This window comes from Chlorocebus sabaeus, chromosome 10 (assembly GCF_047675955.1).
Source record: "Chlorocebus sabaeus isolate Y175 chromosome 10, mChlSab1.0.hap1, whole genome shotgun sequence".
NCBI classification, from domain to species: domain Eukaryota; kingdom Metazoa; phylum Chordata; class Mammalia; order Primates; family Cercopithecidae; genus Chlorocebus; species Chlorocebus sabaeus.
The window spans coordinates 87098642-87120234 of NC_132913.1; the positions used below are offsets into that span (position 1 = coordinate 87098642).

At 39.1% G+C, this 21593-nt stretch overlaps 1 protein-coding gene across 1 annotated transcript; it reads left to right on the forward strand.

Moving 5' to 3' along the window:
• The first annotated feature begins 5018 nt into the window (after positions 1 to 5018).
• C10H2orf69 (chromosome 10 C2orf69 homolog) lies at positions 5019 to 20323 on the forward strand. Its single transcript, XM_007965768.3, has 2 exons — positions 5019 to 5487; positions 18034 to 20323. The coding sequence occupies exons 1-2, from the start codon at positions 5155 to 5157 to the stop codon at positions 18856 to 18858; spliced, it is 1158 nt and encodes a 385-aa protein (XP_007963959.1). The 5' UTR covers positions 5019 to 5154; the 3' UTR covers positions 18859 to 20323.
• Positions 20324 to 21593: the final 1270 nt, after the last annotated feature.

Sequence of the window (21593 nt, forward strand, 5' to 3'; positions counted from 1 at the left end):
AAATTGGGTTTTCTTTTTATTACTGAGTAGTAAGAATGGATTTTATGTTTTGGATATAAATCCTTTAACCAATGGTATAGTTTGGAGGTTTGTCCCCTCTGAATCTCATGTTGAAATGTGATCCCCAATGCTGGAGGCAGGATCTAATGGAAGGTGTTTGGGTCATGGGGGCAAATCTCTAGCCAATGGCTTGGTGCCTTCCCTATGGTAATGAGTGGTTGTAGGCTCACATGAGATGTGGTTGTTAAAAAGAGCCTAGGATCTCCTCCCTTCTCTCTTGCTACCTCTCTTGCCATGTGACATGCCAGCTCCTTTTCTCTTCTGCCACGGGTAAAATCTTCCTGAGGCCTCACCAGAAGCAGATGATGGTGCCATGCTTCTTTTATAGCCTGCAGAACTGTGAGTCAAATAAGCCTGCTCCGTTTTTTTTTAATAAATTACCCAATTTCTGGTATTCCTTTAGAGCAATATAAAATGGACTAACACAACCAATATGTTATATCCAAATATTTTCTCTCATTCTGTGGGTTGTCTTTTCATTTTCTATTGGTATCCTTTGAAGCACTAAACTTTTTCTAATTAGATAAAAGTCTGATATGCCCCCCCCTTTTTTTTACTCTTGTGCTTTTGGTGCCATATATGAGAATATGAGATCAAAATTCCAACTGCCTCTTTTGCAAAAATGTTTAAGCTGACCCTAAGATGTATATGGAAATGCAAGGAACCCAGAATAGCCAAAACAATCTTGAAAAAAATGATCAAAGTTGGAGGGCTCACATTTCCCCATTTCAGTACTTACTACAGAGCTATAATAATCAAGACAGTGCATATTGGTATGAGGATAGGCATGTAAAACAGTAAAATAGGATTGAGAGTCTAGAAATAGACCTTAAATTTACGGTCAAATGTTTTTCAACAAAGGTGCCAAGATAATTCAATGGGGAAAAAAAAAAGCCTTTTAACAAGTGATACAGGGTCAACTGCATAGACACACGCAAAAAAAAAACAAAAAAAACAAAAAATGAAGTTGGACCCCTTCTTCGAAGCATTCAAAACTCAAAAGGGGGTGTAGAACTAAATATATGAGCTAAAACTATAAAATTTTTAGAAGAAAAGAATAGGAGTAAATCTTCATGACTTTAGCCAAAACCTTCTTGATATGCAGTGATTTGCATTTTGAGGAAGTAGATCTCTACTAAATTATATACCACAGGAACACTGTACATGGTGTTGCTTAGCTGGTGAAACTAGCCAAAGAATAAGCTTTCAAATCCCCAAATGCTCCATTCTCTAATTTTTATTTCATTGAGCATTTTGGGAGCCAAATTATATGCTAGAGTGGCACACCTCATATGAAGCCTGTTCCTCTCAAGGCCCAGTTTTGGCAAAGAAGCTTATTAAAACACAAAAAAATACCTGTTCAAAACCAAGAATAATTTTTTAAAAGTAAAACTTTTTAAATCTCTTAAAGAACATCAAATGTGATCCAATTAAAATCTCACAGAACTTCTTAAAATCATTTCCACATTCTTTTCCCTCTCAATTGCTCACAGAAAGTCACATTTAAGGGGTTTTGCCCTTTTATTTTATTTTATTTTATTTTATTTTTTTAAGACAGACTCTCACTGTGTTGCCCAGGATGGAGTGCAGTGGAGCAATTTTGGCTCACTGCAACCTCCGCCTCCCAGGTTCAAGTGATTCTCCTGCCTCAGCCTCCTGAGTAGCTGGGATTACAGGTGCCCACCACCATGTCCGGCTAATTTTTGTTTGTTTAGTAGAGATAGGGTTTCACCATGTTCACCAGGCTGGTCTCAAATTCCTGACCTCAAGTGATCCGCCTGCCTCAGCCTCCCAAAGTGCTGAGATTACAGGTGTGAGCCACTATGCCCAGTTTTTTCTGTCTTGTCTTTTTCTTCCCCCGATCTCCTGCCTTTCTGTATCCAGTCATTTCACCTTTTAGTAGAGAAGTTGTACATTTGTGGCCCATAGGCCAAATATGGTCTATATGTGCATTTAATACAGTGTTTTGCAAGCAAATTTAATTAGTTGTCAACATTTACAAGTTGGCAAATGAAACATAAAAATCTGTATCTGATTTGTGTCGAGAAATCTCTTAACAAGTTTGAAGGTTTAGCAAAATGTTGCCTTCATTTTACAACTGGCTAGCAGTGAATAGTGACTGCCTTCTTCAAATATGATATCTCTCTAGTTTGCCAGGGTTTACATTCCCCATTGTTTACTTGTGGCCAATTTTACTATTTATAATATAGACCTGGCCCCTGTAGATATTGGAGTTTGTGCCTTTTAATGCTGTCCTTTCCATTGTAAATTAGTCTTTCTCAGATTCCTTCTAATTTTGCAACTTTTCTATTATATTGAATAGCATTAAAAAGGGAGAGCTCAGCAGGATCCCTTGAGAACTCTCAAGAGTACAGAGGCGAGCTATAGCCTTTTGGACACTATTAGCATTAATCTAATCCCTGTGCAGTACCCTTACCAGTTAGAGAAGAGAAAACTCACACAACTGATTAGAGTAACTTTCTGGGACCTCTTTCTGGGATGGAAAACCAGCTCTGAGAAAAGGGAGAATGCTGGGCCATCTGTGCCAGTGTTGTTAGAAAAGTAGTGATTTACAAAATTGGTCTCCTAGAAGAAGACAGAAGGGATGGAGACAGAAAATAGATATTACAGTAATATCAAGGGGATCTGTGAGAAGGAATTGCAGTGGCAATGACTTGCCATAAATGACATACATACCTCAGTGAATCAATTGAGAGCTGTTACTTTCTCTGGAGGTGTCTCCTATAGGGCTGTACAAATCCCTTGACTGTAGGGAAACATTTGTGCTTACTTTAGTCTGTTTCTTTACTCTTTAAATCCTTACTTGTATTTCTTAAAGACCTTAATTATTTTAGCAATACTGAGACAACTCTGTAGTCTTTAATATTTGCTACAATTTTCCTTCTAAAACACATTCTCCATCCTCTTCAATAAGAATAGATTTCATTAAGGCAGGGCATGGTGGCTCCTGCCTGTAATCCCAGCACTTTGGGAGGCCAAGGTGGGTAGATCACCTGAAGTCAGGAGTTTGCGACCAGCATGGTCAATGTGGAGAAACCCTGTCTCTACTAAAAAAATACAAAAATTAGCTGGGTGTGGTGGCACACGCCTGTGATCTCAGCTGCTAGGGAGGCTGAGGCAGGAGAATCACTTGAATCTGCAGGGTGGAGATTGCAGTGAGGCGAGATTGTGCCACTGCACTGCAGCCTGGGCGACAAAGCAAGACCTTGTCTCAAAAAAATAAAAATAAAAATAAAAATAGATTTCATTAAAAGGTCAAGCTAAAAACAAGACCACAAATCAAAAGCTGCTTTTGCAATTCATGTACATGTTTGGACTTTTAGATAACATTTCAGCAATTCTCTATCTAACAATGGAAAGTAACATGTATGCAATTGGCAAAACAGAGTGAAGTCAGGTTGCCTAAATGTCATTACATACTAATTATTGTATAATTAACCTCTACTTGTTTTTAACCAGTTATTTTAGAAAGCAGCAGATCTCCTTAGTAATTAATTGAATAATTTTTGATTGATAACAATATTTTGATGTCAGATGGAATGCAATTATTTAGACCAGAGTAGGTTAGCATACTAAATCTATATATATCTATACATCTATATAAATATATATAAATCTATATATATATCACTAAGTCTATATATAAAAAAACATATTTTATCATTTGCTCATTTAAGCCATTTGTTAATATTTGCATATGTAGACCAAAGAAAACAGTACGTGTGCTTAAATACACATATATAAACTCCGAACAATTATATACAAAGTGCTTAGATTTCTGGCCTATAGTAAACCCTCAACAAATGTTGGCTGTAGTTTTTGTAATTTTCATTAATATTCTCTTTACAGTGCTTTGCCTCACAAGTACTTGCATCTCATCCTCGCATGCACACATTTCCCTGTTTTGTTTTTTTGGTTTATTTTTTGAGACAGGGTCTGCTTCTGTTGCCCAGCCTGGAGTGCAGTGGTGAGATCACAACTCATCGCAGCATACAACTCCTGGGCTCAAGCGATCCAATCTCCCACCTCAGCCCTCCCAGTAGCTTGGACTATAGGCATGCACCACCACGCCCAGCAAATTAAAAAAAAAAAAAAATTTAGTGGAGACAAGGCCTCCCTATGTTGCCCAGCCTGGTTTCAAACTGCTGGACTCAAGTGATCCTCCGCCTGGCCTCCCACAGCGCTGGGATTACAGGCCTGAGCATACATTTCCCCAAATCTTATTCCTACTCAACTGGACACAGATAGTTGCTGGACACACATGACTTTCCTACACTGTTTAGTTTTTGAAAACCTCCAAATAGCAAATCTCATCGGTTGCAAACACCAAGTAATGCGTAGTGCCTCGCCCTGTTTTTTCCTGTCCTAGACCATGTGCCCTGTTCCCCGCTACCAAGCAGAGATGAATTAGCTTCATATCTAACCGCAAATTCCCCATAAGCATAGAGATATTCGTATATCTATAATAATTGTACTCAGGAAACTCAGGGTATGAGGAAAGAGATTCCCTTCTTTCAGGGCATGTAGAAGACTTCCCACGGAATCCTCGACAGGTCAGAATTACTCACATCTTTGGGACTGTCTCCCTTTTAAGGCCCGAAAGACCAGATAAATCTCAGGTGAACCCACAGAAACAGGGAGCTTGGTATACTCAAAAGTCTATACGTTTCGTATTATTGAACGGCGACCGGCTGCCGCCCTTGCTGCTGCGCATGCGCTGCAACTGCCGCTTGCTCTAGCTGGGAGTACTCAGTTCAACTCTGCTCTTCGCCTACTCGTCCCCAGACTTCTGTTCGAACTTCCCGGCCGCGGCAGAACCCACCAATCACAAACGCCCTTCCTCAAGCCACGCCCACCGTCTTCTCCGGGATCCCAAGTCCGATTTCGCGCACACCCCTCCCTTCCTTTCCTTACGCACGCTGCGCGCGGTCGTCGGCCTCTGACGTCGTCGCCTCAGCGCCTGCTCCCGGCCTGGCCGCGGCCGCCGACCGTTGGGCCGCTTGCTGAAGTCCCTCCCTCAGGAACCCCCCCCCGCCACCCTCCACCTCCGAACCGCTCTCGCAGCGGCGACCCATGTGGGGGTTCAGGCTCCTGCGGTCGCCGCCGCTGCTGCTTCTGCTGCCGCAGCTCGGAATCGGAAACGCCTCGTCGTGCTCTCAGGCCAGAACTATGAACCCGGGCGGCAGCGGCGGCGCGCGATGCTCCCTCTCGGCCGAGGTGCGCCGCCGGCAGTGCCTGCAGCTGTCCACCGTGCCTGGAGCCGATCCGCAGCGCAGCAACGAATTGCTCCTGTTGGCTGCGGGCGGGGAGGGACTGGAGCGGCAGGACCTCCCCGGGGACCCGGCGAAGGAGGAGCCGCAGCCGCCGCGCCAGCATCACGTCCTCTATTTCCCTGGGGATGTGCAGGTAACTCGGGGCCTGCTTGGGTATCTGTTCCCTCCTCTCGTGTATACGGACGCGGTCACTAGATTCTTCCCTCGTAGCTGCTGCCTGGTTCCTTTCCTTGCCAGAACATACCCACACATTCACTGAGGGTGGCTCTTCCCTTACTCCACGAAATCCAAAACCGTGGCTTCCACGCCCCTGGCGCCCTTTGTCCATAGAACCCCATAGGGAAGGTGTCGGACGAGGGCTACGATCTCGAAAGAGCCAGCTGTCGGTCCAGGCTTCCAGGAGGCGGAGTTTGAGACAGGGAATGAGACGCATCTTGTATATTCATTCTATAATTTGGTTTTTCAGAGGACCCTGTGTGTGTGTGTGTGTGTGTGTGTGTGTGTGTGTGTTGGGCAGGGGACAGAGATGGCTTTCAAATTAAGTTAGCACGTAGTGTTTAGAAAACGGTGGCAATAATTAAAAATCAAACAAACATTATGAAGGTACGACACCCAGTAACCCTAAAAAAGAGTGGGGATGGAAGAAAAGGGATAATGATTATTAAGCGTGTCAATGTTTTGATGGTCACCTCATTTTGTACTTTTGCATGTTATGTTTATTATTTTATAGCTGCAGGCAAATATCCGTGGTTATGTTGCCCTGAAAACTGGGTCTTAATCTAAAGTTGCATTATTTAATATGGTAGCCATTAGCCATATATATATAGCTATCTGAATTAATTAAAATTAAATAAAACTAAAAATCCAGTTAGTCATGTTAGCTGCATTTCAAGTGCTCAGTAGCTACAGATGGCTTGTGTGTACTGTATTGGACAGCACAGATATATAGCATTATCATAGAAAATCCATCATCATAGAAAGTTCTAGACAGGTAAAACTAGAATATAGCTAGGTGTAGTTTCTCTTTTAGACGGAGTCTCGCTGTGTTGCCCAGGCTGGAGTGCAATGGTGCAGTCTCGACTCAGTGCAACCTCCGCCTCCCCGGCTCAGGTGATTCTCGTGCCTCAGCCTCCCAAGTAGCTGGGATTACAGGCGTGCGCCACCAATTTTTATATTTTGGTGCGCTAATTTTTATATTTTTAGTAGAGATGGGGTTTCACCATGTTGGCCAGGCTGGTCTCAAACTTCCGGCTTCAGGTGATCTGCCCACCTTGGCCTTCCAAAGTGCTGGGATTACAGGCGTGAGCCACCGTGCCCGGCCTAGATGTGTTTCTTATACTATGAAATTACAATCGTTTATTTTCAAAATTGATGCCTTAAAAAGACATACTTAGAAACTTTGTGCTGTGAGTCAAATAATGATTAAGATACACACACACACACACATACATACATACATACATATATAGTAATTTGTTTTGCCCTCAAAATAACTGACTGGTTTAGTTGACTGCTAATAAAAACTGGAAAAAAAAAAGAGAATAAAGAAAAAAACAACTAGTACTTACATTTAAGAGAAAAAAAAGTCACTTGCTCACTTGGTGCCCTTGTGGCTCAGATTGGGAAAATAGCATGTGACATTTCTGACTATCAGAATAATTTTGTGGAACAATTACAGAATGCATTCCTAAAATAATGATGATGATAATGATAACATTTATTGAGCACCTCCTAAAGTGTTTTAAAGTGTGCCAGCCAAGATATATAGTACAAGACTTCAGAGGAGGTCTAAAAAGTCTTACATGCAGTTTGAGGCCAGATTGCCTGGGTTTGAACCCTGATTTAGAACTTTATATTTAGGTATAAAGTCCTTGGACAATTGTTACATCTCTCTGTTTCAGGTACTTCAACTATAAAATAAGAATAATAATTTATAAGGTGTCAATGGAGATTAAATATGTGAATACTCAATGAGTTCTGGTCCCTTTTCATCTTTCTGGTGACTTTAAAAAGTATTGGAGTATCCTAGTCGTCTGTTCCTCCACGTTTCCTCTGTCTGTGTTCACTCCCTTCAGTCTCATGGCTTTACTTACTACCTGTACACTGACACCCCTCAATGTTTATGTATCTAGCCTACACATACTCCCCAAACTTTAGGCCAACCAGTTATATGCAAGATTATTTCCTTTTGGATATTTAATAGATATCCTAAACCTAAAATCTCTGGATCTTCACCCCTGTGCAGTCTTCCTCATGTCATTAATGGAAACTTTACCTTCTCAGTTGCTCAAGATAGAAATCTTGAAGTCATCCATTAGAAGTGTTTCATACCTCATGTCATTCACCTTTTCAGTGTATCTAAAGTAATCAGAATAACGATTGAAAAATGTAAGTCAAATCATTCCACATCTGCTTAAAACTGCAATCACTTCCCATGTCACTCAGAGTAAAAGCCAGAGTCCTTCCTGTTAATGTCCTGTCCTGCAAGGCTTTTCATTATCTCTATCTTTTCCCACCCTGTTAACTATCTGACTTGGTCTCCTTTTTCTGTTTACTTTTCTCCAGCCTCTCTGGCTTTCTTGGTGTTGCTCAAACATGTCAGGCACACTATACCTAAAAAGCGTTGTGCATACTGCCTGCAGCAGCCTTCCAAGTAGATGACTTGTAGGTTTATTACCTCACCTCTTCCAGGTCTGCTCAAGACTCTGCCTCTCTGAGACCTTTTCTGACCATCCTGTGTAATAATCATAGTATATATAGGCTTCCTATAAACTTTTCTTCTTTATTTTTACCCATTGCATTTACTATACTAGTTACTTTTCATTTTGAGTTTTGTTTGCCCTCTGCCACTAAAATATAAATAAGCTCATGTCTGTTCACTGATATAATCTGTAATGCTTGACAGCGGCATGTAGTAGGTGTGCAGTAGATGACTTGTTGTATAAATGAGTATTTGTGAGTTGCTTTGAACAATGCATGAAGTACTTGAAATGTGTTGGCTATTATATAAAATGCTATTAGGCTGATTTCCTCATCTTTATTTTTGTACTTGATTCTTTTGAGCCTAATATTTATCCTGGTGAAATTTTCGCAGTTAAATACAGCCCATCTTTTTATTGTGTTAATCCTTTTAGAATGCCTATAGACATTCTATTTTATTTATTTATTTTCTTTTATTACTATTTTTTACAGAGACAGGGTCTCACTGTGTTGCCCACTCCTGTGCTCAAGTGATCCTCCCGCCTCAGCCTTTTAAAGTGTTGGGATTACAGGCATGAGCCACCACACCTGGCTGAGCATTCTTGTTATAGCTTTATTCTTAATTTGAATAAATATTGAACAGATTAGGGCTAAACAGAATTTTATAAGATAGAATTAGAAGCTTTCCCTGTCTTTTTTTTTTTCCTTGAGATGGAGTCTTGCTCTGTTGCCCAGGCTGGAGTGCAGTGGCATGATCTTGGCTTACTGCATCCTCCACCTCCCAGGCTCAAGTGATTCTCCTGCCTTAGCCTCCTGAGTAGCTGGGACTACAAGTGCGTGCCACCATGCCTGGCTAATTTTTTTTTTAATTTTTAATTTTTTTATTTTTAGTAGAGATGGGGTTTTACCATGTTGACCAGGCTGGTCTCAAACTCCTGACCTCAGGTGATCCTCCCATCTCAGCCTCCCAAAGTGCTGGGATTATAGGCGTGAGCCACCACACCTGGCCTGAAGCTTCACCTGTCTTGATACTGTTTCATTATTTGGTGTTAATTGGAACTGGTTTTTCATATGATTTTAAGTCCTCCTAATTCCTATTAACTTCTTCATGTTCCTTTTGCAGTCATGTTTTGTTGTCTGTCCTTTTTTAAAATTCTATACTTGTCCTTTATCATTTGAATTACAAGAAAGCTAAGGCCATATATATTAGTCCATTCTCACGCTGCTAATAAAGACATACCTGAAGCTGTGTAATTTATAAAGGAAAGAGGTTTAATTGAATCAGTTCCACAGGGCTGGGAGGCCTCAGGAAACTTACAATCATGGCAGAAGGGGAAGCAAATGAGTCCTTCTTCACATGGCAGGAGGAAGGAGAAGAATGTGACCAAAGTGGGGGAGTCCTTCTTCACATGGCAGGAGGAAGGAGAAGAATGCGACCAAAGTGGGGGAAGCCCCTTATAAAACTATCTCCTGAGAACTCTCTCAGTATTATGAGAACAGCATGAGGGTAACCTCCCCCGTGATTCAGTTACCTCTCACTGGGTCCCTCTCACAACACATGGGGATTATGGGAACTACTATTAAGATGAGATTTGGATGGGGACACAGCCAAACCATATCATTCCACTCCTAGCCCCTCACAAATCTCATGTCCTTACATTTCAAAAGATAACCATGCCCTTCCAACAGTTCCTCAAAGTCTTAACTCATTCTAGCATTAACTCAAAAGTCTAAGTCCAAAGTTTCATCTGAGACAAGGCAAGTCGCTTCCACCTATGAGCCCATAAAATCAAAAGCAAGTTAGTTACTTCCTAGATACAATGGGGATACAGGCATTGGGTAAATATAGCCATTCCAGATGGGAGAAATGGACCAAAACAAAGGGGCTACAGGCCCCATGCAAGTCCGAAATCTAATAGAACAGTCATTAAACCTTAAAGTCTCAAAATGATCTCCTTTAACTCCATGTCTCATATCTAGGTCACACTGATGTAAGAGCTGGGCTCCCATGGCCTTGGGCAGCTCCACCCCTGTGGCTTTGCAGGGTACAGCCCCCTTCCAGGCTGCCTTTATGGCTGGTATTGAGTGTCTGCAGCTTTTCCAGGCACACAGTGCGAGCTGTTGGTTTATCTACTATTCTGAGGTCTAGATGACGGTGGTCCTCTTCTCAGCTCCACTAGGCAGTGCCCCAGTGAGGAAATGTAGAGCCCCACATTTCTTTTCCATACTTCCCTAGCAGCAGACTTCTGCCTGGACATCCAGGTGTTTTCATACATCCTCTGAAATCTAAGCAGAGGTTCCCCAACCTCAGTTCCTGACTTTTGTGCACCCACAGGCCCAACATCACATGTAAACCACCAAGACTTGAGCTTGCACACTCTGAAGCAACAGCCTGAGCTATATGTTGGCCCCTTTTAGCCACGGCTGGGACACAGGGCACCAAGTTTCAAGACTGCACAAAGCAGCAAGGGCCTGGGCCCAGCCTACGAAACCATTTTATTCTCTTAGGCCTCTGGGCCTGTGATGGGAGGAGCTGCCCTGAAGATCTGTGACATGCCCTGGAGACATTTTTCCCCTTGTCTTGGTGATGAACATTTGGCTCCTCGTTACTTATGCAAGTTTCTGCAGCCTGCTTGAAATTCTCCTCAGAAAATGGATTTTTCTTTTTTATAGCACCGTCAGGCTGCAAATTTTCCAAACTTTTATGTGCTGCTTCCCTTTTAAATATAAGTTCCAATTTCAAACCATCCCTCCCAAGGTCAAAGTTCCACAGATCTCTGGGGCAGGGGCAGAATGCTGCCAGTCTCTTTGCTAAACCATAGCAGGAGTGACCTTGGCTTCAGTTCCTAGAAATTTATTATCTCTGTCTGAGAGCACTTCAGCCTAGACAAATCACTATCAGCATTTTGGTCAAAAGCCATTCAACAAGTCTCTAGGAAGTTCCAAACTTTCCCACATTTTCCTGTTCTCTTCTGAGCCCTACAGACTGTTCCATCCTCTGCCTGTTACCCAGCTCCAAAGTCGCTTCCACATTTTCAGGTATCCTTATAGCAGCACCCCACTATCTGCAGTACCAATTTACTATATTAGTCTATTCTCATGCTGCTGATAAAGACATACCCAAGACTATGTAATTTATAAAGCAAAGAGGTTTAATTGTCTCACAGTTCCACAGGACTGGGGATGCCTCTGAAAACTTACAGTCATGGTGGAAGGGGAAGCAAACATGCCCTTCTTCACATGGTGGTAGGAAAGAGAATGAGAGCAAAGAGAGGGATGAGCCCCTTATAAAACCATCTCGTAAGAACTCACTGTCACCAGAACAGCATGAGGGTAACTGCCCCCATGATTCAATTATCTTCCTTTGGGTCCCTCCCATGTGGGGATTATGGGAACTACAATTCAAGATGAGATTTTGGTGGGGACACAACCAAACCTCATATCCATAGTATTTTGTATTTCTCTAGGTATCTATGTTTTTCTCATCTGGCAATAATGATTCTGAAGGGAGATCAAGATTTTTTTAAAGTAGGTGCTTTCCATTTTGAGTTATCTTTTTAAAACCTTGGGTATATAATTATATGTATCCCCTTTATTTTATTTTTATTTATTTATTATCATTATATTTTCAGATGGAGTCTTGCTCTGTTGCCCAGGCTGAAGTGCAGTGGTGCAGTCTCGGTTCACTGCAACCTCCATCTCCCAGGTTCAAGCAATTCTTATGCCTCAGCCGCCTGAGTAGCTGGGATTACAGGCGTGTGCCACCATGCCTGATTAATTTTTGTATTTTTAGTAGAGATGGGATATCACCATGTTGGTCAGGCTAGTCTCAAACTCCTGACCTCAAGTGATCTGCCCACCTGGGCCTCCCAAAGTGCTGGGATTACGGGTATGAGCCACTGCACCCAGCCCTTGTATTTTAAGTAAGAGTACAATTTTGTGAATTTTGACAAGTGTTAGAATTATATAACCACCATACTCATGTTGTAGAGTATCTCCATTCTCCTAAAAAGTACCTCTGTGCTCCTTTATGGTCAGTTTTCTTTTTCCAACCACTAACCTGCTTTCTTTCACTATAGTTTGTGCTTTTTCTAGAATTTTGTTACGGTCAGTTTTCTTTTCCCAACCACTAATCTGCTTTCTTTCACTGTAGTTTTTGTTTTTTCTAGAATTTTGTTAATTTGTCATATGGTATGTAGTCTTTTGTGTGTGACCTGTGTCACTGTTTAATACTTTTGAAATTCATCCATCTTGTTACCTGTATCCATAGTTTTTTTTCATTTTTCTTTTTTTTTTTTGAGACAGGGTCTCGCTCTGTCACCTAGGCTGAAATGCAGTGGCGTGATCATGGCTCACTGCAGCCTCAACCTCCCAGGCTCAAGCGATCTTGCTACCTTAGCCTCCCAAGTAGCTGGGACTACAGGCATGCACCATCACACCTGGCTAATTTATAAAATTTTTTGTAGAAACGAGGATCTCATTATGTTGCCTAGGCTGGTCTCAAACTCCAGGGGTTAAGTGATCCTCCTGCCTTGGCCTTCCAAAGTGCTGGGATTGCAGGCATGAGCCATTGTGCCCAGCCAGTAGTCTGTTCTTTTTATTTACAGAGTAGTATTCTATGTATAGATATATAATTTGTTTATCCATTCAGCAGCTCATAAACATTTGAGTCAATTCCAGTTTTAACTCTTTAAAAATTTTGCTTTCCTAAAGGTTAGAATCTATAGATGATCATGCCCTAAGTGGTATGTCCTGGTCATGTACCTTGGAGCTTCCTGTACTTTATCAGGCAGCTCTCTTAGGCTGGACCCTGGTCTGGTCATTCTAGCCTGCTTACCTCAGATGTGCCCTTTATGTTTATAATAAACAGAAATTTATTTAGCTCATGATTCTGGAGGTTGGGAGGGGCCTGCATCTGGTGAGGGCCTTCTTGCGCTGTCATCTCATGGTGGAAGGCAGAAGGGCAAGAGAGCACTAGGGAGTGGGGGAGGGGAAGGAGAGGCCAAATTCATCCTTTTATCAAGAACCATTAATCCATTCATGAGAGTAGAGCCCTTGTGACCTAATCACCTCTTAAAGGTCCCACCTCTAATCATAGTTGCTTTGGGGATTAAGTTTCCAAAACATGAACTTTGGTGGACACATTCAAACCATAGCAGAAGTTTGCTCTGCTCTAAGGGCAGAACACTTGGTTTGAATCTATGATTTGTCTACAAACTCTTGGAGACACATGTCAAGATTTCCTAAAAATCCTTTGTTCCTTACTTCAATAACAGTTTGGAGTGGCTCTCTGAGTTTTTGCGGGTCAGCAAGCATCTAACTGTGGAGTAGTAAGCATTCTTTAAACTCTCAAGAGATTCTCTTGTGGCCTGCCTCACTGGGGATGAGAAGCATGGCCTTTCACCCCTTACCTCTTATGGGGATAGTGCATTGCATTCCCAACTAGGATAAAAACTCTCTTGAAAGAAATCTCTCTTTCCTTAGTCTTTAACCTTTTCTGTAGATTGGCCATGGGTAACAGCCTTGGTTGCAGAACCAGTTTGGGCTACCTTTTTGTAACTCGTATAGGGGTGTCTGGTGCCTCTTTTTAGAATATAAAAGTGTGTTTCCATTGTTCTCAGATCTGGGCTTTGACACACAGTAATGATTCCATCTTTACATTTTACTGCATACAGTTCCTTAGAATAAGCATTCTCCTTCCTCTAACCGTGGAACCCGGGGCTGAGCAAGGAAAATATCACGTTTCTAGATGTAGAGCACCTTCTATGTGGTAGGGACTAAACTGAGAGTCATAAAATCTAGGTTCATTTTGGCTCATTAACTAAATAAATATATAAATAACTGTAGTTTCTAGGACCTCAGGTTCCTTAACTATAAAAAGGATTTAAATGACCCCTTCCAGATGTAACTGCCTATAATTTCATGATAATTGTATATATCATTAATTATAAAATAATTGTGCAGAAAGCAATAGCAGAATCCATAAAAGGTCAAATGATGGCCTTCTAGGAATTAGCAGTTTTTTTTTTTTCAGACCGAGTCTTGCTCTGTCACCCAGGATGGAGTACGATGGCGCGGTCTTGGCTCATTGCAACCTCCACCTCCTGGGTTCAAGTGATTCTTCTGCCTCAGCCTGCCGAGTAGCTGTGACTACAGGCACGTGCCACCATGCCTGGTTAATTTTTGTATTTTTAGTAGAGATAGGGTTTCACCATGTTGGCTAGGATGGTCTCCATCTCCTGACCTTGTGATCCGCCTGCCTTGGCCTCCCAGAGTGCTGGGGTTACAGGCATGAGCCACTGCACCTGGCCTAGGAATTAGTATTTTTAACATATATGGCTCAAACTACTAATATTAGTGAAATATAACTTTGGAAGGAATTGAACATCATAGTGGGAAAATTATCATAGGACATGAACAGAAAATTAACAAAAGAAAAATCAAAACTGCCATTTAACAATGTTTAACCTGATTGGGAATCAAAACATGCAAATTAAATCAAAAGTAAATCAAAACATGCAAATTAAATCAAAACATGCAAATTAAATCATTTTATCATAGTAGCAAGGATTTTTAAAAATTGATGCTAATAGCCATTAACATTAAGGATGGGTAAAGATGTGGGAAAATAAGCACTCTTTTATGATTCCAGTGAAAGTGTAAATTAGTATTAACCTTAGATGTTTAAAAATTATGATGCCAATCTATATTGATATGGAACCATGCCTATAACATATTTTTAAGTGAAAACTATGTATAAGCTTATTGCTTGGTGGGGGAGAAGAATGCTCCCTTGTATACATACTTGTGTATGTATGTGTATGCTAGAGAAAACTGGACTGCTAGACATCAGAATTTTAATAATGATTATTTTTAATTGGTGGTTATATGGATGATTTTTCTATCTTACCTATACCTTTGTATATAGACTGAATTTTTGTAGTATTTACTACTTTTAATTTTTAAATAGAGAAAATGTGCATATTGCTAAAAGTTCAGATTATTTAAGGTTTTACATTGAAAAGTAATTCTTTCACCCCATTTCCTCCAGTTGCCCATTTCCCTTCCCTTCCCCAAGGCTGCCACTGTTAGATATATACACACACACATATATATATATGGGACTACAGGGGCACACCACCACACCCTGCCAATTTTTGTATTTTTTTTTTTTTTTTTGTAATAGAGACAGGATTTCACATGTTGCTCACGCTGGTCTCAAACTCAAGCAGTTTGCCTGCCTCTGCCTCCCGAAGTGCTGGTATTATAGGCGTGAACCACCGCCCCCAGCCTCAGGCTTTTTTTAAAAATACAAATGGTTGCATAGTGTACTGGATTTTTTAGCCCTTATTTTACAACCCATAGGAGTAGGAGTACTCATAGAGCTGCCTCATTCTTTTGAAGCAGAGATAAATATCCTTATACATATTTATTTATGCATATATGTAAGTATATCAATGAGATAAATTTCTCGAATTACTAGGTCAAAAGGAGAGTGTATTTAAAACTGATAGATACTGTGTATGACCATTAGAAATTAGGAAAACTCACATCATTTATCTTATTTTTCTCTCACCCTCTATATCCAGTCCATCTGCAAATCCTGTTGACACTACCTCCAAAATAAATTCAGGACCTGACCACTTCTACTACTCTGGTTCAAGCTGCCTTCTCTTATCAGGATTTTATTTTAGTAACCTTTTAACGGTCTCCTTGCATCAGCTATTGCCCCTTCATTATTAGGAGCCAGAGTAATATTTTCAAAGCATGTATTATATCAGCCCTTGGCTCCAGATCCTTTCAGAGCGAAAGGCAGTCTTTGTGGTGTCTTATAAAGCCTGGTCAGCACCTCTCCTCTTCCCTAAACAATCTCTCTGCCCTCCTTTGTGATTACGTTTGATACTGTTGACGCCTCTGGAGCCACACTGACCTCATTGCTGTGTCTGGGTTATGTTCAGCAAGCTCCCACCTCAGGGCCTTTTGCAGTTGTAGTTCCTTCTGCCTGAAATACCCACGTGGTTCACTCTCTGAGTTCCTTCAGGTCCTTTCAAACTATCACTTTATGGAGAAGCCTTTTCTGACCATTCTGTGTTAACTAATAATTTTCTACCTTCTCCAAAACCTTGTCTTCCTTTTCTCCTGCTTTACTTATTATGTTCCATTGTACTTACCACCATCTAATATATATATATATTTTTGAAATGTTTCCAAGCTATAAGTCTAATATGTTTTGAACTGTCCAATATGGTAGCCACTAATCACTTGTGGCTGTTGACTACTTAAAATGTTGTTAGTCCACTTGAGGAACTAGATTTAATAGAGGAACGAAATTTTTAACTGTATTTAATTTCAGTTAATTTAAATGTATATTAAAAAACGGATACCCAGTTCAGTTCATGGAAAACTTTTAAGTATATTTGGAACAAGTTGGGTATGTGAGTTTACTTTTTCAGCTGTAAATTTTATGAGATTCAAATTCAGATCAAGTATTTCTGATGAAAATTTAGCATCCAAATTGAGATGTACTGTAAGTATGAATACACACTGGATTTCAAGCACATAGGAAGGAAAAAAGAATGTTAAGATCCTCCAGTAATTTTTAATATTGGTTACATGTTGAGATTGTGATATTTTGGATATATTTAGCTCAAGAAAGAAATTAAAATTAGTTTCACCTGTTAACTTTTTACTTTTTAAAATCTGGCGCTTGAAAATTTTAAATGTGGCTCATGTTTTATTTCTGTTGGACAGTGCTGCTCTATTTACTTGTGGAGTTTGTTGTGTGTATCTCTGCAGTAGAATGTGAGCTCCCTGTGAACAAGGGTTTAGTCTCTTTTGTTCCCTGCCCAACTGGTAGGTATCCAGTAAATTTTATACAACAAATGAGTAAATTTGAATGAATCTTCCCCCCCCCCCCAAAAAAAAGTCAGTATCAGTAAAATTCAAACAGTTTATATGTACATCCTAGGACCTAAACAAAGTTATGGTTAGTATATATAGAATGCTTATAAATAAGGTGTAAATACAAAAGGACAAAGGAGACTGGGTATAGTGGCTCATGCCTATAATACCAATACTTTGGGAGAATGAGGTAGGAGGATGGTTTAGTCCAGGAGTTTGAGACCAGCCTGTGCAACAAAGTGAGATCTTCTCTCTACAAAGAATAAAAACGTTAGCTACATATGATGATATGCACCTGTGGTCCCAGCTACTCGGGAGGCTGAGGAGGGAGGATTGCTTGAGCCCGGTAGGTCAAGGCTGCAGTGAGCCATAATCATGCCACTGCACTCCAGCCTGGATGACAGAGCGAGATCCTTTCTCACACAAAAAGTGGGGAATGAGGGGCAAAGGATATGAATAGGCAAGAATAGAAATCCAGACTTAAATTACAAATATTCTTTGACCTAGTTTTTCCACATCTAGGAATTTAAGGATATAATCACAGATGTGTCCAAAGAGTTTTCTATAATGTTTATTGCAGCTTTGTGTATAATACTAAATTTGAAATTGAACGAAGTGTTCAGGTTGCTAGAGAAATCCAAAGAGGGAGGGGTATAGAATGGCAACTTAGGGAAATATTTTAAGATTCTGTGTTGGTCAGAAAGTCTATCTAGTGAACCAAATTTATATTTTCAGTTGATGTGTTAGGAAAATTGATTATATGTATATACTAAAATAAAATTTGTTAAACGTATCTATAACTCTTCAAAATTAAATTTTTAAAAACTTTTTACTGTTCCATGTAGGTATATCTTATTTCCTTGTCTCTTGATAGATTTCAGGCTTAAACTGAAGAAGTAATTGGTTCAAAAATCTTATTACTAGAAAGTAATGACAAATTTATAGTTTTCATTTCTAGTGTATATTAACATAGGTCACTGTAACATCCTTTCTCCACAATAAAAATGGAAACTATTTTGTAGAAATCATTTTATGTAAATATGTATTTAATACTTATTTCATCTTTCTTACCTTTCAGAATTACCATGAAATTATGACTCGTCATCCTGAGAATTATCAATGGGAAAACTGGAGTCTAGAAAATGTTGCTACCATTTTAGCCCACCGGTTCCCCAATAGTTACATTTGGGTGATAAAATGTTCCCGAATGCATTTGCACAAATTCAGCTGCTATGACAATTTTGTGAAAAGTAACATGTTTGGTGCCCCAGAACACAATACTGACTTTGGAGCTTTTAAGCACCTTTATATGTTATTAGTTAATGCTTTTAATTTAAGTCAGAATAGTTTATCAAAGAAAGGTTTGAATGTTTGGAATAAGGACTCCATAGCATCTAACTGTAGATCCAGTTCTTCTCATACTACGAATGGTTGCCAGGGAGAAAAAGTGAGGACCTGTGAAAAGTCTGATGAATCTGCCATGAGTTTTTATCCACCATCACTAAATGATGCATCTTTTACTTTGATTGGATTCAGTAAAGGTTGTGTTGTTTTGAATCAGTTGCTTTTTGAATTGAAAGAAGCCAAGAAAGACAAGAACATAGATGCTTTTATCAAAAGCATAAGAACAATGTATTGGCTGGATGGTGGTCATTCTGGAGGAAGCAATACTTGGGTTACTTATCCAGAAGTCTTGAAAGAATTTGCACAAACAGGGATTATCGTTCACACTCATGTAACACCTTACCAAGTACGTGATCCAATGAGATCTTGGATTGGAAAGGAGCACAAGAAATTTGTTCAGATACTTGGGGATTTTGGTATGCAGGTGACTAGCCAAATTCATTTTACAAAGGAAGCTCCTTCCATAGAGAATCACTTCAGGGTTCATGAAGTATTTTGAGATTACAGGTATATTAATGAACTTGTTCACTGGAAGAACATAAGCACTTTGAGTGCTATAAATTCAGATTATGGGATGTAATTCATACCTGCATTGTCAGTTTTGGGGTATGGGGGGAAGCACACATTCCTAAAATGTGAGTGTAATGTGCAATAGTATTTTTTGCTTGTGAATGTGAGCAGTTATTAATTTGGATTGAGTTAGAATTAGTTAATTTGAAATCTAACAAGGTGGTTTGTAATAATCCTGAGGAGATATAAGACCCTTAAAAATGAAAGTTACAACGTAGTTCTTATAAAAGGTAACTAAAATTGTTACTGTTGGAAATAACTGCTTTTCTGAGTAATGTTTTAAACTAATTTGGTGACATTTTAACAGTAACTAGCTATTTTAAGTGGAAATATTTTCATTTCTCTTCAAACAAAAGCAAAGGTACGATGCTATTTTCTATCATTTTGGAATAACTGTACCCTGCCTCTTGTGTTTTTGTAAACTCCTTGACTCATTCTTTAATGTGTCACCAAGTACTTTTCTCATGAGAGTCAACATATATTTGTTTCCAGATGTCCAAAAGTGTACAGTAGTGTAAAGGTGGTTTTTAAAAACATAGCCAGGTGTGGTGGTGTGTGCCTTTAGTTCCAGCTACTCAGGAGGCTAAGGCAGGAGGATTGCTTGAGCCCAGGCTGTGGTTCACCATGATTGTGTTTGAGACTAGCTACTGCACTTCAACCTGGGCAACATAGTGAGACTTCATCTCTAAAACAAAATGAAACAAAATTACACTCAAGCACTATTTAATTTTTAATTGTCATTTTTTTATTATTTTGGATAAGACATTCTGGGGTTTCTTGAATCTTGGCCAAAAACCAGTTGTTTTGGAAAATTGCTTTAAATTGAGCATATTTATGTATATTGGATAAAAATGTACTACAGAGCAAATTTCAAATTTTTCATTAATCAGTCTTTTTGAAAGGATCAACTTGGATAAAATAAATATATAAAGCTCTATTTGTTAGAGCTCTATTAAAAAGGAAACAGATTCCATACATCTAAGTCAGTGTTTCTCCAGAAGCATGATTTTGTCTGCCAAAAGAAAATAGCTCTCTTTGGCCAAAATGCAAAATTACATTGCTATAAGAAAAGTTACAAGGGAAAGTTTGAAGACACAAATGATTTAATTTTGGCTCAAAAACTGAATTTGCTTAACACTGCTACATAATTTGGGTGAAGTTTCCTTCTGCCCGTTTTTCTTGACCTAGATAAATACACTTTGAGAAATCCAGATCTAATGAATGTCAACTAACATTGACATTGTAATTGGGTGATTACAATAAAAGGTGAGCAGTTTGTTGTTTATTAATAATTAGCTTTTGCAGGTCATGAAATAGCAGGGAAGTAACATGCTGCTTTAGGACTAAAAAAAAAAAAAAAAGACACTGAAGCTTAATACCTTAATGACCCAGAAGACCTAGATTTATAAAGCCATATAGAATAAAAATGTTAATTTCTTGGTTTCTTCCCAGAATTATATTTTAATAACTCTATAAATACATTCCAAATATTCGGAAACTCATGAGAAAGGATTCTTAACAAATGCTTAAAAATAACATCTCTTTTTGGTGTTTTAACACTTAATTTTATAAACTGCAGAACAGCATCGCTAAATGTTTTTTTTTTTTTTTTTTAAAGACAAAGTAGTATTATGTTGCTTCAGTTTCTTTAAATACCTCCTGTTTCTTTTAAGACCAAAAATTCCCATGAAGGAAATAAATCAGCCTGATTTTAACATTTTACATATTACATTGCCTTTAAGCACTATGATTGGATGGCTTTTTTTCTATTTGTTTAATAATCCTTGGTTAAATTCACACGTATCTAAAGTAGCTGAGTTACTGAATTCTATAAGGGGAAGAAAAAGCATTTATTTTCACATGATTAACTGAAATGGAAAAGTAAGACATTTAGCAGAATTCGTTTAAAAATAAAATAATTTTTAAAAAATCAGACGTATTTAAAAATCTGGGTTCTTTGTCTATCCAGTATGTGAATGCTTAATTATAAATGTTACATGTTGAATGGATATTAAGAGTAACTCACCAGGCACCCAAAACTGCCATCATAGCAAAATGAGACAATATTGAAAAGAAAAAATATTTTCTGGAATGAAAATATGTTCAAGTTGATCCATATTCAGATATTTTCTATTTAATATTTCAGATTGGTCCTTTGTCCACATGTACAACTTATTGTAATGTTAATTTATACTTTTGGTTTGTGCCTTTGTCATGAGTTGAGAAAAGTAGTCCTACAAATAATGTGAAAGTTGTTACCACCACAGCATGAATGTATAATTGTATTAAAATTGATCATCCACAGAAGTTTGTTTGGATGTGCTTTATATTATTAGCATTGTTAAAACTTCAGATTATTTAAAAGGAAGCCATTTCTGTCTACCCTGCTAGGTTGGGTTTGTATACAGTAAGTCCTCACTTAACGTATCAGTAGGTTCTTGGAAACTGGGACTTGAAGCAATATAACAAAACCAATTTTTTCTCATTGTTTTAACTAGATGACAGTGAACAAAATGTTGAGGACCTGCTGTTTGTCCTTTTGTTTAAAGTCACAGTTTCTTAAGAACCTGTGCACATTAAGTAAAGACTTACTATATGTCTTTTCATTATCCTCCATGTCTTTTCAAATGAGCAACTTTGAACCTTTTTTGTACAAATACATAT

Bases quoted from the DNA above. Each gene is read 5' to 3' on its own strand.
- C10H2orf69 (XM_007965768.3), top strand. From the start codon at position 5,155: ATGTGGGGGTTCAGGCTCCTGCGGTCGCCGCCGCTGCTGCTTCTGCTG. The intron at 5,488-18,033 runs GTAACTCGGGGC...CTTACCTTTCAG, and splicing joins ATTTCCCTGGGGATGTGCAG to AATTACCATGAAATTATGAC.